The sequence below is a fragment of the Onychomys torridus genome, chromosome 7, assembly GCF_903995425.1.
Source record: "Onychomys torridus chromosome 7, mOncTor1.1, whole genome shotgun sequence".
Taxonomy (NCBI): domain Eukaryota; kingdom Metazoa; phylum Chordata; class Mammalia; order Rodentia; family Cricetidae; genus Onychomys; species Onychomys torridus.
The window spans coordinates 102,449,318-102,468,509 of NC_050449.1; the positions used below are offsets into that span (position 1 = coordinate 102,449,318).

Genomic DNA, 19,192 nt, shown 5'->3' on the forward strand with positions numbered 1-19,192 from the left:
GTTAAATGTGGGGTTACATTCTCATTAGCTGTTTCCCTGGAAACCAAGTAGAGATAAAGGACACTTGGGGACCCCTATAGATAGGCCCTTCCTTTCCATGCTGAACCCTGTTCTCCCTTTTATCTGGCTTCATTTCTTTACTTCAGTTTGCTGGAGCTCATCAACTGTTTGCCAGCAGCTGGGAATGTCAGTTTATGGTAGGAAATTGTCTTGGTGTGAAACTTGAAGTAATTTATAAACCCAGAATCCTAACAGTTTCAAGGCCCTTATACATAAATACAGTATGCTCAGCAGTTAACAAAAAAAAAAAAGCATTTGCAATCTTAGAAGTTGCTACTATTTCACAACTAGAAAAACAGCCATTTTATAATCTTTTCTTAAAAGGCTGCCTTTTGTGATACGCCTTTCTTTGTGCTGTCCTCAACTCACCTTCTTACTGCCTGGTGTTTTGGTTCCCTTGACAGTCTCCTTGAGGCCCAGATTGGCCTTAACCTTGATACCTTCCTTCCTCTACCTCCCCAGTGCCAGAGGCTTTTGTGCCACCCTGCCCAGATCAGCTTTTTTTTTTTTTTTTTTGAGAATATTAGTGTAATTTACTGGGATTCTGTGTCACACAGCTATCGTTTATTAAAATTTACTTTGCCCAGCACTGTTGTAAACTCTCTTTATTTTTCAATTAACCCTCAAAACAATTCCCCTTGGCTGCTGTATCACCTTGTTTGAAAGAAAACATCTAAATATGTTTATGAATGTTAGTTATCTTGCATTGCCTGATGTGTGGATAAATGTGTGGATAAATGTGAGGTAGGGGTGAAACACACAGCTTCACATGCAATTACTCCAACACAGAAAGTTTCATATTATATCTCTCCTTCCAAAGGATACTAGTATTTTTTTTCTTTGCCATGTTGAGGCTAGAAGCCTGAGCCACACATATGCTACACGAACACTCCATCACTGAGCTACCCTGCTTAAAGAGGTCCTTCTTGGTCTCTCACCTTTCACTTTACTCTCCGGCTGATAGAGCATTAGGCAATTCAAGAAACATGGTAAGGGGTGGGGATTTAGCTCAGTGGTAGAGAGCTTGCAAGCACAAGGCCCTGGGTTCAGTCTTCAGCTCCAAAAAAAAAAAGGTAAACAGTAAATGGGACTTTCCTATTTTTCCATGACATATCCACTGAAGACAGATAATCTCATTTATGAACAAATTCAAAGTGTTGCTCGGTGGTTATTTGTGTAGGTTTACACACAAGTTAACGCCTGCTGCTTTGCAAATAGTGAACATACAGTATGATTTTGGGCATGTTGGTATTTCATGTATTCATTCAATAGATAACAAAATCCGGTTATTACCATGTTCTAAAAGTAGATAAGAGTCCGTTGTGGTGGTGCACAGAGGCAAGCTGATCTCTGTGAGTTCAAGGCTAATCATATCTACAAATCAAGTTCCAGAATAGCCAGGACTGTTAAACAAAGGAATCCCATCTAAAAAGCTAAAACCAAACAAACAAAAAAGTAGACAGTAAAGTATATCCTGCATTCTTCACGGAATTCCAGAATAGAAAGATAACAGACTAGTGAGAACCATGAGCCATTCACTATAGGAATGAAGAAGAAAAAGGTCCTGAGTCCTGTAGAAGAGCAGGAGTTCTGGGGGCAGGACACGTTGTCAAGACTTTGCTGAACAGAGCACTTGAGGAGCTGAGTGGTGGCATAGCGGCATGCATTTGCAAATGCTGTGCTGTGATTGGCAGAGAAGTCACTGGGGAGCCAGTGAGGTCTCTAATGCCTTTTAACTAGAGATTAGGGGAAGAAGATAAATTCCTAAAGGCTCTCGGCAGTCCTATGTGCTTCCATAGACACCACAGGATCTTAAATTACCCTGAAGTATTGGTGGATAGGCTTGTGTTTCTGTCTGGGTTTAGTTGGGTCATTTTCTTTTCCTTTGGTAGAGGCCATGAGAAGGTCAGAACTTTGCCTAAAAGAAGGACATTGTCCTTCTTGGCAGAGTTTTCTTTTACTTCATTTTAGTGCTTTGAGTTTACATAAATCAGATTACTAACTTCGGTTTTTTCTTCATTCTGTCTGTTTACTTCCCAACTTTTAAATGTTAATCAGGGAGAATCATAATGTTCTTGAGTTGAACATGTACTGAGATATGTTCCTAAAATTCAGTAAAATATGGTTTTGAATCTAGATATGTGTAACTATTATTATATCCAAGAAAGAAAACAGATTATACCTTTCACCTTTGGCTTATATTAGTAAGGAATACTATTGGTCATGGTAATGAAAAAAGAAAAAAATGTGCCAGCTTTTGAGAGTAATTGAAGGCTGCTTCAATTGCTAACTTTCATTGTAATGATAATTTATTAGGATGGTTTCCTGGAGACAATAACAGAACAGTTGGTCAATCTGGAATATAGTGTTGCCTTGGTAACTAATGAGAATTCAGAGAAACCAACCATGGAGAGTACAAAAATCCACGGCCCTGAACAGGTTAAATATCAACTACAGGCACAAAAACAAACATCTGCCAGTACATCTGGCTGTACCCACTCTCTGGAGGATTGCCATGGCATTGTATATCTGACCAAAGAGTCTTAGAAACCACCTTGTGACTAGACACAAAAGTCTATGTACTTTTATCAGAATTAACCTGAATAAAGTGAACCTCAAACCATATGCCCAAATGGCATTCCACGTCACTAGTTCTTGAACTGGGGTTGGGGCTCAGCAATACAGCCCTGGGTTTGAGGCCCTGGATTCAAATTCCAGTGCTGAAAAAAGAAAAATGTGCCAGTTTTCAGAGTAATTGAAGGCTACTTTAATGATAGAGAAGGTCAGATCAAGTGATACAGAAACATTGCTGCCCACCTACCCTCCCACTAACTTCATTTATTGTTTTGAGACAGAGTCTCAACTCAGAGCCCTGACTGTCCTGGAACTCACTATGTGCACTACGCTGGCTTTGAACTCAAAGAGATCGGCCTTTCCCTGCCTCCATAGCACTTTTATATGCGACTGTTTTATTGTTTATCTACCTCTATGCTGGTCACTCACATGGCAGATGTGACAGGTCATCCTCCTTGAGGCTGTCTAATGCTCATGAGTCCCTGTCTCAGATAAATACTAAACTATTTTTTTAATTACTATTATTTTGTGTACATTGGTGTTTTTCCTATATACTTATTTGTGTGAGTATGCGAGATACCCTGGATCTGGAGTTAGAGACAGTTGTGAGCTGCCAATGTGGGTGCTGGAAATTTAACCCAGGTATTCTGGAAGAACAGCCAATGCTCTTATCTTAACCTCTGAGCCATCTCTCCAGCCCCTAAACTATTTTTCTTTGCTAATTAAGGAAACATTAAAATGGAGAGCCAGATCTGATCTGAGAATGATGGTGAATATGGATAACCTTAGCACTTGGAAGGCTTGAAGCAGGAAGATACTGAGTTACAAGCCAATATAGGCTATGCAGTAATACTCTGTTTCAAAAGTAAATAAGTTGGCCAGGTATGGTGGCTCACATTTTTAATCTTAACATTCAGAAGGTAGAAGCAGGCCAATTCTATGAGTTCTAGGCCAGCATGGCCTATATAGCAAATTGCAGACCAGTCAGAGCTGTGTAGAAAGGTCTTGTCTAAATTGGGTGGGGACAGGGGGGGGGGGGGGAGTAAATAAATAATAACCTTGAAAAGGAGATCCCATCTCAAAAGAGATAGATGGTATTCCTCAAAAGAATACTCAAGATTGTCCTCTGGCCTCCAGACATACTCCTATGTATCTATGCACAAATATTTTAATCTTTTTAAAAGAATTGGGTTGGGGATTTGTCTAAGTGGAGGAACATTTGCCTGGCAAATGCAGGATCCCTTGTTTGAAACCAGCACCAGAGTTGAGGGGACTTTTTCAAAGAGTGTGTCATCCAGTAAATTAATAAGGTGAATTCTTATTCAGTGGTGTAGGAAGACAGGTGGTGAGAAATGAGGCTGAGCTTTTCCATTATATTTTCACCTTTTGATTGTGGGCAGAACACTTTTTTGGACACTCTGTAAAATGAGGGGAACAGCTTATAGGAGCTTTTCAAGCATCCTGTGTACACATTTCAGTGTCCTTGCAGTACTGTTTTTATAGAATGTTTTGGAAGGGATTCAGCAAATGAGATATTTTCTTTTAGGCAGTTAGATTTTGAGAGTTAGCTTTTTTTTTTCCATTTCTCTTAAACATTGACATTAGGTCTTAAATGGCATTGAAATTAGATCTTAAATGCATGATGGTTGTTATGTTGTTGTCTAACTGGATAAAAGTAAAAATAATTGGACTCTTAGGAGCAAATTTCCATGCTACTTTTTTTCTGTAGGCATTTGATAGCCAACTCATGGTCACTGTGGTTAGCCATGCTGCGCTACCTCACTGTCATGAGGCAAAAGGGCTATTGGACATACTGGCTACTAGAACCCCAAGTTTAAAAAAACTCATAGGATCTGAGTTCTGTGACACTGGTAGTCCAGAGATGACAGGAACCACAGAACCAAAGTACCAATCTTGCATATAAAAGATGTATAGGGATTTGAGAAATGTTGTATATCCCACATATTTGTATTCAAACCAAAGATAGAATGGGTCTTTTGTTTTTCTTTCTTTTGAATTAAGGCAGAGTGCATTTCCTAGGCCAGCTTCGCACCTGAGCCACCTGAGTCCTTAGAACTACAGGGATATATATATCACCAGTTATATTCTTAGAAATAGTCTTTCTTTAGGATTCTGATAGACTGTTTCACAGGATCCCGTGTTAGGACAAGCCAGACAACAAAATCAGCTTTGCTCCCAGCTGTGCGCTATACAACAAGTCTTATAGTATAAGGTGTTCTCACGTCTAGGAATTTTGTTGTATGGTCACTCAGTCCTAAATGTGTGATTTGTAAGTTACAAAAGGAAGCAAGGGATTGTGCCTGAACTAAATGGGGGCAGTGGGTTCTAATGGCTAGGAAAATCCCCAAGCCACAGATTTGTCTCTTAGTCTAGAGATCAAAAGAAGAACTGCCAGGCAGTGGTGGCACACGCCTTTAATCCCAGCACTCAGGAGGCAGAGGCTGATCTTTGTGAGTTTGAGGCCAGCCTGGTCTACAGAGCGAGATCCAGGAAAGGCGCAAAGCTACACAGAGAAACCTTTCTCGGAAAAAAAGCAAAACACACACACACACACACACACACACACACACACACACACACACACCCAAAAAAAACAAAAAAAGAAGAACTGTTGTCAAATGTGTTTGTCCAGTCAGTCCCTGGAAAGAGCAGAGCTGGTGCAGGAGGGACCATCCAGCTTAGGCAAGGAACCAAGAAGAATCAGAAACAAGAATAAAAGCACAAGTGTGATGTACAATTGGACTTAAGTGTTTTATTATTAGAATACATGTCCAAAAGCCCTGTGCACTGATGTCTTTGAGAGAAGGTCTCACTATTGTATATTGTAGCCCAGGCAGCCCCAAATTCCCACTGATTGACTTGCATCTGCCTCCTCAGTATTAGGATTAATATTGTGCATAATCAAGCATACTGATGGCTTTAAGCCCTTCATTAAACTCCCAGTACAGATATCAGTAGAACTCATGGGTCTTTGGAAATCCTACTTGAGTTAGGTTTTGAATTTTATAAAGAAACAGAAATAGAGGCAGTTGGGCTGGCAAGATGACTCAGTTGTGAAAAAGCCTTATAACCTGAATTTGATCCCTGGAGCCAACATGGCTGAATAGAACCAACCCCTGGAAGTTAACCTTTGCCTTCTATAGTGAATGCACACACATTAAATAAATAGAGAATGAAGGGAAAGCCCCCAAGAATGGGAATGGGCCAGTCAGCTAAGAGGAAAGTCATATACTCACAAGTGAGTTTTTGAAAGAATTTAATCGGCTGCTGTGACAGCAAAACCCACCCACCATTCCTCTAAGGAATGAATGCCTGTCTTAATTTTACATTAAGGTGTTTAAGTGCAAATTTGAGCAATTTCCTGGAATCATTATTCTTCAGGGCTTATAGCTGAGGATTGGCAAATGAGCCTTGCTTATTTTTAAAACAGTTTTTTGAGTGGGTGGATTTAGCAGGCTAGGCATAGAATCAGTTAAGTGGATGTGTGGGTACACATGTATCTATATCAGTGAAAGCTGAAATAATTACTGTCCTCGGTGCCTGAATTGGCACCCTACTGTACTTTAAATTATAGGGCTAAACATAGTGCTAGCCAGCAGGAAATTATATTTACAATTAACAACCAGTGGCGTTGCATTCTCTTTCTTTTGTTCATTCTTCCTTTTTCACATCTGGTAAATACATTTAGCACCCAACTGCTTGAGGAGAAAGGGGGATTGGGAAAATACAGAGCTTACCATGAATCCCGGGAACTTGCTGTGATGTCACTGCAAGCTCTGTGAACGTGGGTGGTGTGAGAGCTCCCAGAGTGAGTGGGGGAGCAGTGGGAGAGACGATGTCGCTTCCAGACAAGCAGCCAGCCGCTCTCACTGCTGCGTACGACCAGCTCTCCAAAGGCAAGCCTCTGGAGTGCGGAATGGACTCCCCAAAAGAAATCAGCCAGACTGGATTTGAATGGCAGAGGACAGAGGGTAAACTGAATGAAATCGGGCTGAATGTCAGCATGGATGGGCAGCTGAAAGCCGGGCTTGTGAAGAATACAAGCTTCCTGGAGCAGAATAATAAGCTCTGCTTTTTTGAAGGGAAGCTAGACAAAGAACTCAACATCGAAGAGCCTAACAAGGCGTATCAAGCAACCTCCGGTCACCTTGAGAGCAGGTATGTGATTTCAGAAACTGGCCATCCCTCAGAGGGGAACTTAGTACACCAGAAGACAGCTGAGTTCCACCTGGGACTGACAGAGGGGCAAGACAAAGCCGCTGTAGTTCAGGGGAAGGTGGCGGGGAAGAATGGACTAGATTCTAATGTCCAGCCAGATCTGAGTTTTCCCGGGGCTGCTGACACCATCGCTCAATATGGTAAGGAGCAGGAAACCAGCCCTTGGAACCCCAACTTTCACTCAGTGTCTCAGAGCCCTCTAGTCTCAAGGGCTACAACTCCAGGAAAAGAGAATGGCTTTGTCTCCACCTGTCCAGCGATTGGGGTGATGAAGGATAACTCCAAGCAGCCTAATAATCAGTCTCCACTCCTGGTAGCTATCACCCACCCAGGCCCTACTATTGACCATTTGCCCACCACCAGTCCACCAGTCACTATGGTGGATTTCACTCAGGACAATATCAATGCGGGCTCTTACAGCCCAGGCCAGAATAAAGAGTTGGAGTTTTTGAGTTCGACCGAGGAGGGGCCAGTGCTTGACCAAGCCCCCCAGCAGAAAAAGGCTATGCGCAGAGCCCTGTCTGAGTGTTACCACCTCTCAGTGCCCCCAGCTGTGAACCTTGCTGATAAGTACCCTGAGCTGCCTGCTCGGGAGGAGCTTCCTTCTGGCCTGTGGCCTCCCATCAGTAGCCCAGTGCCCAGCCCTGTGCCCAGGAAACTGGGAGTGCCTGCCATGAGGCGCTCCATGACAGTGGCTGAGGAACAGTCAGCTTGCTGCAGATTGAGTGCCGGGGAATTGCCCAGCCCACCTGCTTCAGAGGTACCTGCTCCTTTAACCTTGGAGGAACCAGTGGCCAAGAAGAGAGAACTGGTCCACCTCAGCAAAGATAACAGCAGCTCTGGGAAGAAGGAGCTGGACACTGCTGCGCTCTATCTCCACAGTAAACTGGAACAGATTCCTGAAGGAAGTAGCAAGGAAAGGGGACAGGAAGATAGCAGTGAGACCAGAGGTGATTCCTGTCCCTTCATCTGCCAGGGAGGTGAGAAACAGCCAAGACAGACAGCTCTGGCAGGGAAGAACGAAATTGAGGTCACTGCAACCCAGAACACTCCGTCGTTGCTGTGTGAAGAGACCCCACGTGATGGTATGTTTCTAAATTTTGCCTCCACTGGGAACCAGCAGACAGTGAGGAAGGAGCCAAAGCGATAGGTTACGGACCGTAGCATCAGCAGCTTGTTCCTCCTGGTCTGGGGCTGCCAGGGGGAAAGCTTCATTCCCTTGTCGGCAGCTTCCTGGGAGTGAGGCTTAAGAGAACAAAGTGAATCTGGCTGACTATGGATGTGTGCTGACTGGGTTAGCGATGGGTGGGGGCAGGAATGGTGGGCATTCAAAACTAGAGCTGCTTACTTAACCTCATGCCACCCTCCCTATCCCATCCCCCATCTCCCCACCCCTCTGATCCCATTGGTTTGAACCAAATAATTCTTGGGCTGAGAACATCCCACTGCTACTGATTGATTTGCTTGCTTGAAAACAATCTGTCACCTTGTTGAGCTTCACAGTGGGTTTATCAGTACAAACCTCTCTTAAGTTGCACAGTTTGGGTGGCAGCTGTTTTCCATTCTGCTTTGGAGGATGCTTTATTTTTGTTAAAGTTGAAAAGGAGCCATTTATACCTGGCTGTTTAATATTCTCCCCTGTCTTTCATGTTTGACCCTGTCCTGCTTCTAGTTTTCTCTTTGTGCATATGTTTTGAGGATTTGTGGGAAGAGGGAGAAGAATGGAAATTGAGGAGAGGAGAGACTTGTGACCCAGTGAGCGCTGAGTGCTGCCTTCTGTGCTTGCTCATTGCCTTTTCTTTCCTCCCTCTCCACCCCCTGCTGGCATTGTTGGTGGTCTGAAAACGCTCCTTTTTCCCTGGGTCAAGTTGGACCACAAAGGACAGGTGTGATAATAGGGACTTAAAACGTGTGTTTTTGTTTAAGCACTTTTCTAGGAACCATTCTCAATAGTCTCTTGACTACGTTTTCATGAAATGTTTTAAATTTATAATTGGGGCATGTACCATGACTTGCAGGCAGAATCGTCTTTCCTTCCTATCTTTACATGAGTTCTGGGATTGAATTCTAGGTTTGTCTCTTGTGTGGTAAGCTGGCTGAGGAGCCATCTCGGGCATTAGCAGGGTTGGGTTTTTTTTTTTTTTCTTTATTTTAACTGGATTAAACAGCTTGTTTTGGTGCAGGATTGTAAGAACCAGGTACCCTGGGCTTGTGGAAACTTCTAGCAATAGCAGGGCTTACAAAGTCCTCTTGGATGCGATTCTCTCCTCTTTCCTTCCATCCCCAGAAACCTATGATGGTCATGGAGAGTTAGTGCTCTGCACCTTCTACTCAGTAGTGAGTGAAGACTGGATTTTGTTTCTTTTAATTGTTGTTTCCTCCTTTTCTTCTTCTTTCTTTCCTCCCCCCCACCCCCTTTTGGTAGTAGGGATTAAGTTCCAGGCTCATACATACTAGGCATTACAAAAATGGCTTTGTAAATTACTAAAACTATTGAATTCAGTCTGTGACACTGACTGCAATCCTCTTCCAAGCCTGGCTGAATGATGACTTGTAAGGATTTGTTAGGGGTTTGTTTTTGTTTTTGTTTTTTAAAGATTTATTTATTTATTATGTATACAGTGCTTTATCTGCATGTACACCTGCACACCAGAAGAGGGCACCAGATCTCATTACAGATGGTTGTGAGCCACCATGTGGTTGCTGGGAATTGAACTCAGGACCTCTAGAAGAACAGTCAGTGCTCTTAACCACTGAGCCATCTCTCCAGCCCCAGGATTTGTTTGTTTTAGAACAGGTTCATTCTAGTTCACACTAATAGTTCTGGCAGGAAAACCATTCTTTCTGAATAACTGACAAATTCTCTAAGTCATTCACTTATAAATGTCTGAATCCTGACACTAAGCTACCATTTGTCAGTCACTGTCTGGGCACTAGAAATTGTCATTGTCTTTAAGCAATTAAACTACCTAGTCAAGGGCTTGGTGGACAGTGGCTGAAAGATTTGTGAATCATGAAATGTTTTTTAGGGGGATACATTTAATCCTGGTTTTGTTTTCTTTGTTGTTGTTTTGTTTGTTTGTTTGTTTTGTTGGTTGGTTGGTTGGTTTTGATTTTTTGAGACAGGGTTTCTCTGTGTAGCTTTACGCCTTTCCTGGAACTCGCTCTGTAGCTCAGGCTGGCCTCAGACTCACAAAGCTCTGCCTGCCTCTCGTCCTGAGTGCTGGGATTAAAGGCGTACGCCACCACCGAGGCTTAGTCCTGGTTTTTAAAAATAGGATTGCTGACAGTTCAGAGGTAAAGCCTTCCAGATAAAGGAACTTATGTAAACAAAGACTTGAAGCCAGTACTGGGTGTGGAGGTGCATGCCTCTAATTCTAGCACTTGAGGTTGTGGCAGGAGAATTTCTTTCTTTCTTTCTTTCTTTTTTTTTTTTTGCCAGAGCTGAGGACCAAACCCAGGGCCTTGCACTTGCTAGGCAAGCGCTCTACCACTGAGCTAAATCCCCAACCCTGAGGCTGGAGAATTTCTATGAATTAAATATTATCCTGGGTTACAGAGTGAGAGCCTAGCAAAGAGAGAAGAAGTGGGAAGGAGAAGGTAGTTCAAAAGCAACCAATATGGCTTTGTTCGTTTTAAGTATGGTATAGGAGAATCTCATGGAATAAAACTCAAGGATGGCCACATCCAGGTTATAGCTAATGTGTTTCTCTGGAGGTTCTCCGCTGCTCCCTATACATATGCTCCTCCCCACCCACCCCACCCCCATCTAGGGAAAAAATGGGGGAACTACTTGGAAATGGATATCCAGTCTTACTAAGTTTGAAATGTTGTACTGAGAAATTTCTTGATTGCTAACTACCATGTTCCCTGCTAGTGACAGCAAATAACCCAGCCCAAGGTATATATGGGGAAGACTGCTGTTCCTAGTAGGTAGGATGAATGGGAAGAGGTAAGACAACTTTAATTTCCTGCCTGATGATTTAGTGACTCAGGAGGCTGAGGCAGGGGGATGGCAAATTTTAAGGCCATCTTGGTTTACAGTAAAGTTTAAGGCTAGCTTAGAAAACTTAGTGATAAATAGAAAAATAACAAAAAGTACCAAAATGTAGGTTGCATCTAACAACCAGAGCATGCATTAGAAAAGCCTTCAGTATACAGATGTGAGAGCAGACAGGTGCTATGTAAATTTAAAAAGGATCAGAGCCTTCATGATGCAGAGCTGTTTCCCCAGATCACTTCCACTCTCAGGAATGCTTTTTTTTTTTTTTTTTTTTTCCTTTCCCTTAACAAACTGTCTTTATTTCTAGCCCTTAAAATAAAAATAAAAATAAAAAAATTTTAAAAATTAAAAAAAAAAACAAAAACTACCAAAAAGGCCAGAGGATGTGTCTAGTGATAAAGAACTTGTCCAGTATGTGTGAGATTCTGGGTTCAATCCCCAGTATTTCAAAAGGAAAACAAAACCGGAAAGCTGTAATTATAACCACAGACTACCATGGGTGTGCTAGGTCAAGGGCATTCTGGTCTACATAGCACGTTCCTGGACAGCCAGGGCTGCTTAGAGAGATCCTGTCTCAAAAAAAAAAAAAAGATTAGAAATGGGGGGAGGGCTACAAAGCAAACAGGCAAAACAGAAACTGGTTAGTATAGGTGTGTGTGTGGGTGTGGGGGGTGATTGCTGTGATTCTGAGCCTAGTTTTTTCAAGCTAGTAGTACGAACATTGGAAAGGTCATTGGAACAGCTCTGGGAAGGGGTTAATGTAATGAATTCTCTTTCAGACATCGCTCTGTGAAATATTGGCCACATTTGGCAGTAGGCAAGGAGGAGCTCCTCTGTGAAAAGTCACATCTGGGGGGACAGTGGTTTATGTGCACAGATGGAAATGCGCATGTATATAAGCAGTGAGACTTCATTAAGTGCCTGTGTTGTTTACTGAAAACCCTGTGCTGGTGAAAAAGACTTTGTGTGAGTTAGAGCCGTGGCAGCAAGTCTCATTTAGTGAGACCTTTTCTTAGCTTCTGCAGAAGAGAAGTACTGTTGTTCAGTTTGCATCACAGTTTAAAATTTCTTCTTTTCCTCCTCCTCCTCCTCCTCCTCTTTGGTTTCTAGAGACAGGGTTTCTCTGTATAGTTTTGGTGCCTGTCCTGGATCTCACTCTGTAGAAAAGGCTGGCCTCCTGAGTGCTGGTATTAAAGGCGTGCATGCGCCACCACTGCTTGGCTTCCTTCTTCTCTTTTTTTGACTAGAATTACATATGGCTCAAACATATAATCTAAAATATTCAACATTATTAAACCTCCTATCTCGATAAGATTATATTGAGTTATCTTTCCCTGATCCTCTTTTATAAACAAAACTATATATACTCCAGGCATAACTTTGTAGTATAATGGTTCTATAAAGGAACCTGAAAGTTTGTGAATCTCTGGACCTATGGAATAGTACAGTGGGTTTCCAGTCATGTTTCTTTATTTCTGCTGTACCACTGGAGAGGCCTGCACCTAGAATTCTAGCAAGTAGGCAATAATAATAACAGTAGTAGCAGTAGTAAGAAGAAAAAGGAGGAGAGGAAGAAGAGAATGAAAAGAAGCAGGTCCAGTCTGTCTTGAAGAAGGACTAGAAAGAGCTGATGAGACTGTTGAATAAGTAAAGCCTCAGCACACCTGGGGTTCACTCTTCTAGGATGAAGGCAGAGAACAGACACCTAAAATTGTCACCTGACCTCTACATGTACACCTTGGTACTCCCTGCCATATACTCAATAAATGATTGGGTGAGGGTTTTTGTTGTTGTTGTTGTTGTTGTTGTTGTTCGTTTGTTTGTTTGTTTCTGATAAGAAAAAACGAAGCCTAGTGAAGTCCTGTTTGCCTGCATATACCCAGCATTGGGCAATCCACCTGTGTTGGAAGAGGTTATGACACATTGTCTGCTCCATACTCAGCAGAAGCAGCTGTTGACCTTACTCATCCACAATGGCAGCAGTTGAAGGGATGCCCACCCATTCCCCTGCCATCACCAAGTAATGGCGTTATGAATATGTATAAGCTGCTTATCTGCCAGTCCTCTATACCCAGAGGCAGGATAAGAGCACTGGCTGATCTTCCAGAGATCCTGGGTTCAATTTCCAGCACCCACATGGTAGCACACTACTGTCTATAAGTGTAGCCCCATGGGATCAGATGTCCTTTTCTAGTATGCAGAGGTACATGCAGAGAAAACACCCATATACACAAAATAATTAAATCTTTAAAAAATCTAAAACAATAAAAATGTGGTATGATCAGAGAATCAAAGATGGGGCTTTGATATATATAAATGGTAGAACACTTGCCCTGGTTTCATCCTTAAGGGGTATCAGTGAATTTGGCAAATGAGTAAAAATACTCAGTTTAATCATTTGAATAATAGTGAAAAATAGACTGGAAAAAAATAGCAGATTCTCCAAATGACAAGGCAAACTAATGAAAAAACCTGGACATTGATTGTTACTACCCTCTGTTCTAAGAAATTAATCATCAAATGTACCAAATTAGGCAAAAGATAGTAGCATAAAAATTCAAGAAACAAAGCCAGGTGTGGTGGCATATGCCTTTTATCCCAGCACTGGGAGACAGGTAGATCTCTTGAGTTGAGTTTGAGGCCAGCCTTGTCTACAAAGCAAGTTCCAGGACAGCCAAAACTGTTACACAAAGAAGCCCTGTCTTAAAAAACAAAACAAACACACTGAACTGACAATTCCAAACGTGAAAAATATTCAAACATTTCATAGCTAAACTCCTGTTTTCAAGTTAACAGGAACTTTTAGAAATAAAGATAAAGATCTTGAAAGCAGCAGAAAGGGACTGAGCACTCTTTCAGGGAATGAATGACAGCGTGTTTCTGACAGAAACCGGAGCACATGCAATGCAGGAGCAGGTGTTTTCTCAGGGCAAACAGGAAATCAGTGACAATGACTAACAGTGATGGCAAAGCTGTCCAGGAATAGAAGAGACAGAAATTCTTTTAGAGTTTATTTCAAGTACAAATAACATTTGTATCTGTTAGACAGACCCTTGGAGACAGCTAACCAAAAGTCTCCCAAAAGGTGAGATGAGATGTAACAGGAGGAGGCTTTGGATCTGAAATTTGAGCAATGGAAGAACAACAGCAGATAAAAAGGCATAAATATTATAGACTATCCTCCTAATGAGTTATTAAACCACATTTGATTAACAGAGCAAAACCTCTAGTATTATCTGATATAAGGCTTAAAATATGAATAAGAAATAAATCTGACACCTTTTATGCCCATGTGTTGGTGTGTGTGCAGGTGCATATTACATATTTATGTAGAGGCTGAGAACAACCTTAGGTGCCATCCTCAGGAACACCATCCACCTCCTTTGAAACAAGGTCTCTCATTGCCCTGAAGCTCACCATTGGGCTAGGCTGCCTGGCTAGTTTCTACTTCCCTAGCAATGGAATTACAAGCAGGTATTTTCCCATGGATTATAGGGACCAAACACAGGTCTCCATGGACCTGAAAGTGGGGTTAGGTGTTCAGAATAGAGCTCAGCAGTCATGTGTTTGCCTAGAATGTTCGAATCATAAGTTCCACTGCAGAAAATCAAAGTAAAGTGGGGGAAGGTCATGTATCATAAGTGGAAATCAAAGTTTAGTAGTTTATTCTATTGTTCTGTCTATATTGCTGCTAGTACTAGATGCCAAGTACTTACAGCAACTACTGAGCAGCTGTATAAAACAATGAATTTCTAAACTGTTTTAGAAATTCTGAAAGATATTCGTATAGTCCTTATGATAGCAAGAAAAGAGGATCCAAGATAAGAACTCTCAACTCCTTTTGTCTTTTCTTTCTTCCTTTAAGATTTGTTTTTTATTTCATGGGTGTTTCTGCCTATATGTCTGTGTATTATGTGTATGCAGTGCCAGTGGATCCCCTAGAACTAGATCTGTGTGCTATAACATGGGTGCTGGGAATCAAATGCAGGTCCTCTGCAAGAAAGGTCGGTGCACTTAACCTTTAAGGTATTTCCAACCCTTCCCATTTGGTTTTTGAGACTGGATCTCATATAGCCAGGTTGGTCTCAAACTCAGTATGTAGCTAGAGCTGACCTTGAACTCAGACTGCTACTGTCACCCCAGTATTAGAATTATAGGTATTGTGCTACTGTGCCTGGCTCACCTTTTCATGTTTTCAAAAGACATTAGCATTTCTAAGACCTATTTTCTTATTCTTTCAACACTTTTTCTTTTGGATTGTTAACCTTACAAGACTACTGATAACTGGGCCTAGGTGTATGGCTGAGGCATACACATCTTTTATCAGATAGAGATAAAAGGATCAGGAGTTCAAGACCAGCATCTGTTATATGAAAGCCTGCCTTCAAAAAAATGAAGCAAGCCACAGGGCATGTAGCTCAATTGGTAGCATGCTTATCCAGCATCCTAAAAGCCTAAATTTGCACCACATAAACTTGGTATAACAATACAATCTGTAATCCCAGCACTCAGAAGTTGGAGACAGAAAATTCAGAATCATCTTCATATATGCAGTGATTTCCAGGCCAACCGTGGCTACATGAGGTCCTGTAACAAAGAGTCCCCGATTTGTAGGAGTTACTTGTATAATCTCTTTGTAATTGAGATGAGGCTAAATTATCTTCTTTTGTTTGGCAATTGCCTTTTGGATTTTATGACTTTGCTTTTCTTTAGTTATAGTTTTTGTGGTTCTGGATTTTGTACCAGTCAAAAAACCTTCTCCACATTCATAGAGCTTCTAGGCAAGACTCATTGGTATCCGAAGTACCACCTCTATGGTGAGGAGTTTTGCTAGCTTGGGTTTATGACTTTATTTTCTGTGGATCTCAGCCTTTTGGGGAATCTAGGTCACTGTTAGAACTGGAGCAGCTTAGTCTCACACTCTCTGTAAGTGGTTCTCTACCGGGAAAGGAAGTAAGGCCGGACATTGAATGAGCTGGCTCTTGCCCCATCTCTCAGCAACCTTTATTCCAGGGGTAGACTATAGCAGAAGAGATTTGTGTCCCCTTTGTTCTCAGGTGTTTGTGTGACAGAAGCTCTTTGTTGGTGTCAAGGGAAAGGAGACCAAACTTTAAGGACTGTTTCCTTCTACCAGTCATCAAGGCAACCCCTTCTTAGATTGCTTCAGCATAGGACAAGTGCTCCTAGAACTGCTGTGATCGCAGGGAGAGTGCAGGGCAGTGTCCATCCTCAACAGCATCGCCCTTTGGGATTCTTCAGAATGGAGTCACGGCTCTCTCAACTGAGCTGTGTGTGTTTAAAATAGTTTAAAAAACATTTGCTTAGGATAATTCCCATTGACTCTCCACTCTTTAGGAATAGCCAGGCAAGAAGAAGGAAAGGCTGTTGTGGATGTGGCAGGAAATGACATCACTACCCCACCAAACAAGGAGCTACCACCAAGCCCAGAAAAGAAAGCAAAGGTAGGTGCTTGAATGAATGGTAGTAATCCTTTTCTGTAATTTTTAAAATCAGGACCTTCTGCTGTTATTGCTTGAATCATGAATGTAGTGTCTTTTTTTCTGAGCTATCTTGTTTTTCTTCAAATTTAGATGTTCTTAGAAAGTATATTCCTATTTTCTCACATGGCCTATCCCAAATGTTAAAATCTCTTGCCTTTGCACTTTTATAGTATATCTGTGTAAATGTTCATTACAGGGTTGGGGATTTAGCTCAGTGGTAGAGCGCTTGCCTGGCAAGCACAAGGCCCTGGGTACGATCCTCAGCTTTAAAAAAAAAAAAAAAAAGTTCATTACATATTTGTTTTCTGTGCTGGAGGTTGACCCTAGGGTCTTGTGCTTCCTAGGCAAGCACTCTGCTACTGTGCCTATGACTTTTTCAGACCGGGTCTTGATATGCTCATATCAATGTATATATGCCATAGTCAATGTATAAATGACTTCCCTTACTAACAACAAAAAGCAATTGTAGACTTATCTGAAATCTGTTCATGAAAAGGAAATGAAGGTTTTCCAGATAGTTAATAGGTTCAAAACTTCCTCTTGTACTTCATAAACACATAGGCACCGCATTTTAGGTATAGTTGTGCTGTCTTGTCAAGACATAGGTAGAAATCAGGATGTGGTGCCTGTACCTGTAATCTCAGCAGTTTGGAAGCCTGAGGCTAGAGCATCTTGAGCTGTGTGCCATCCTAGGTAACATAGCTAGATCCTATTTAAAAAAAAAAAAATGAAGTAAGATCCAGTAAGTAATGATTTAATCACTTACTGTTGGCTTTATTTATAGAATTCTTACAGCCACCAAATGTTAACTAATGACAAAGCTATTATTAAATTAAATTGTTTAGGAACCAAACTGCTGGAATTTGTCTCTGTAATTAAGAAGCATTTCCACAGACCTGAGGGTGTAGCTCAGTAGTAGAACACGTGCTTAGCATGCCTAAGACCTTGGGTTCAACTAAGAATAAAGAAGAAAATTATAGTTTCTATCTCCATCTTGATATCACTTTGCTTTTTTGGTTGTAAGCCTATCCTTTAACGGCTGAGCCATCTCTCCAGCCCTCACTTTGCTTTTTTAATGAGCTCAGAAGAAAGGAATGCTAATTTTCAGTTGCATCAATCCTCATTGCTTATAATTTTACTTTGAATTGTGCAATTTATACTTTATTTTAATTTGTTTTTATTCTTGTCTGTGTGTTTGATGTTCTTTAAAAATTAAAAATTAAAAATTAAACAACCATCAACCTAAAGCCTTTGGCCACCACTCAACCTGCCAAGACTTCAACATCGAAAGCCAAAACACAGCCCACTTCTCTCCCTAAGCAACCAGCTCCCACCACTTCTGGTGGGTTGAATAAAAAACCCATGAGCCTCGCTTCAGGCTCAGTGCCAGCTGCCCCACCCAAACGCCCTGCTGCTGCCACTGCTGCTGCCAGGCCTTCTACCCTACCTGCAAGAGACGTGAAACCAAAGGTAAGTAGCCACCCATGTCTGTGCCAGGAAAAGATTCCCTCTGAGCTTCAGGTCGATCCACAGGCTCTTTGTTGCTGTAGATGAAGTGGTGGACCTGAGAGAGGGTAGAGGAAGGGCAAATGGGTGCTTTGAGTGCCCATTGGTGAGATCATAGCACTTGAAAACCTTTTATTCTTTTTACCTTTGTCTGCTCTGGTCAGAAGCAATATTCCATCTACTTTCATTCTTTTCTTTTTCTTTTTCTTTCCTTTCCCCCTCCTCAAGACAGGGTTTCTCTGTGTAGCCCTAGCTGTCCCTGAACTTGCTCTGTAGACCAGGCTCACTTCAACTCAGAACTCAGAGAGAGATCTGCCTGCCTCCGCCTCTGAGTACTGGGATTAAAGGTGGTGTGCACCACTACTGCTTAGCATCTTCCTTTTTTTTAATATAATTTATTTATTTTTATTTTATGTGCATCGGTGTTCTGCCTGTATGCATGTCTGTGTGAGGGTGTAAGATCTTGTAGTTACAGACAGTTGTTAGCTGCCATGTGGGTGCTGGGAATCGAACTCAGGACCTCTGGAAGAGCAGTCAGTGCTCTTAACCGCTGAGCCATCTCTCCAGTCCCCAGCTTCCTCCTTTTTTGTAACTGTTCCTTACTCTTCACCTAGTTATGTGCTTTCATCAGTTTCCTATACTTCACAGACTAATCAGATATTGTTTGAGGTGAATCACAATTTTTATTTCCAATTCAATTATTTGCTTTTCTCTTTAATCACTCTTTAGAATAAAGTTTTCCCATTACTTAGCAACATGCTGACCTTTAAGGGTCCAGGATCATGTGACAACTTGCCTTGCTTCCAGCTTTAGGCTACTTGTGATGTTCATCCTTCTGGTTCACAGTTAGTGCTGTCCTTGCTTTCTTGGAGGAGGAGAGGGTGAAGGCTGTAGCTGCTACTGCCTTCCCTAGGTTCTTGTTCTATTTGAGAAGAGCCTTTAGCTTACCTGTTTATCTTCAGATTCATGGTGGGAAAGGATTCCTGTGTTAAGGTGATAGTGTTCTACTTAAAGTAACCCTGTGAGTGTAGTCTTAAACTGAAACCCTGGCTAAGCAGCTAAGAAGTCCTGTCAGAGACTAGAAATGATGGTGTCTCACAGGCTTTCTTTCTGTCTGGTTGGCTCCCATTCTGGGTCGTTAAGAAACGATTTGATTCAGAGGGTAGAAGGAAGGTGACTGGCATCATGGACAGTAGGTCCTCGCTAAGGCCTTTTGAACAGTGCTCCTGACGAGGAGGAGGAGGCTGCGGGCATGTGGAGGTGTGTAAGTGTACCAGACTAGTTTCTTTTCTCTTCTTTCTTGGTTTTC

General features: G+C 41.9%; 1 protein-coding gene across 16 annotated transcripts in view; it reads left to right on the forward strand.

Moving 5' to 3' along the window:
* Positions 1–19,192, forward strand: part of Map4 (microtubule associated protein 4) — a 145,070-nt gene that overhangs the window by 108,386 nt on the left and 17,492 nt on the right. For 10 of the 16 annotated variants that reach the window (XM_036191951.1, XM_036191956.1, XM_036191952.1 and 7 more), the window contains 2 exons: positions 16,232–16,338; positions 17,626–17,847. In XM_036191951.1, coding sequence (XP_036047844.1) covers positions 16,232–16,338; positions 17,626–17,847 — 329 coding nt within the window. Of the gene's footprint in view, positions 1–6,440; positions 7,959–16,231; positions 16,339–17,625; positions 17,848–19,192 lie in introns of those variants that run through there. The other 6 variants (XM_036191961.1, XM_036191962.1, XM_036191963.1 and 3 more) reach the window with 2 other exon arrangements.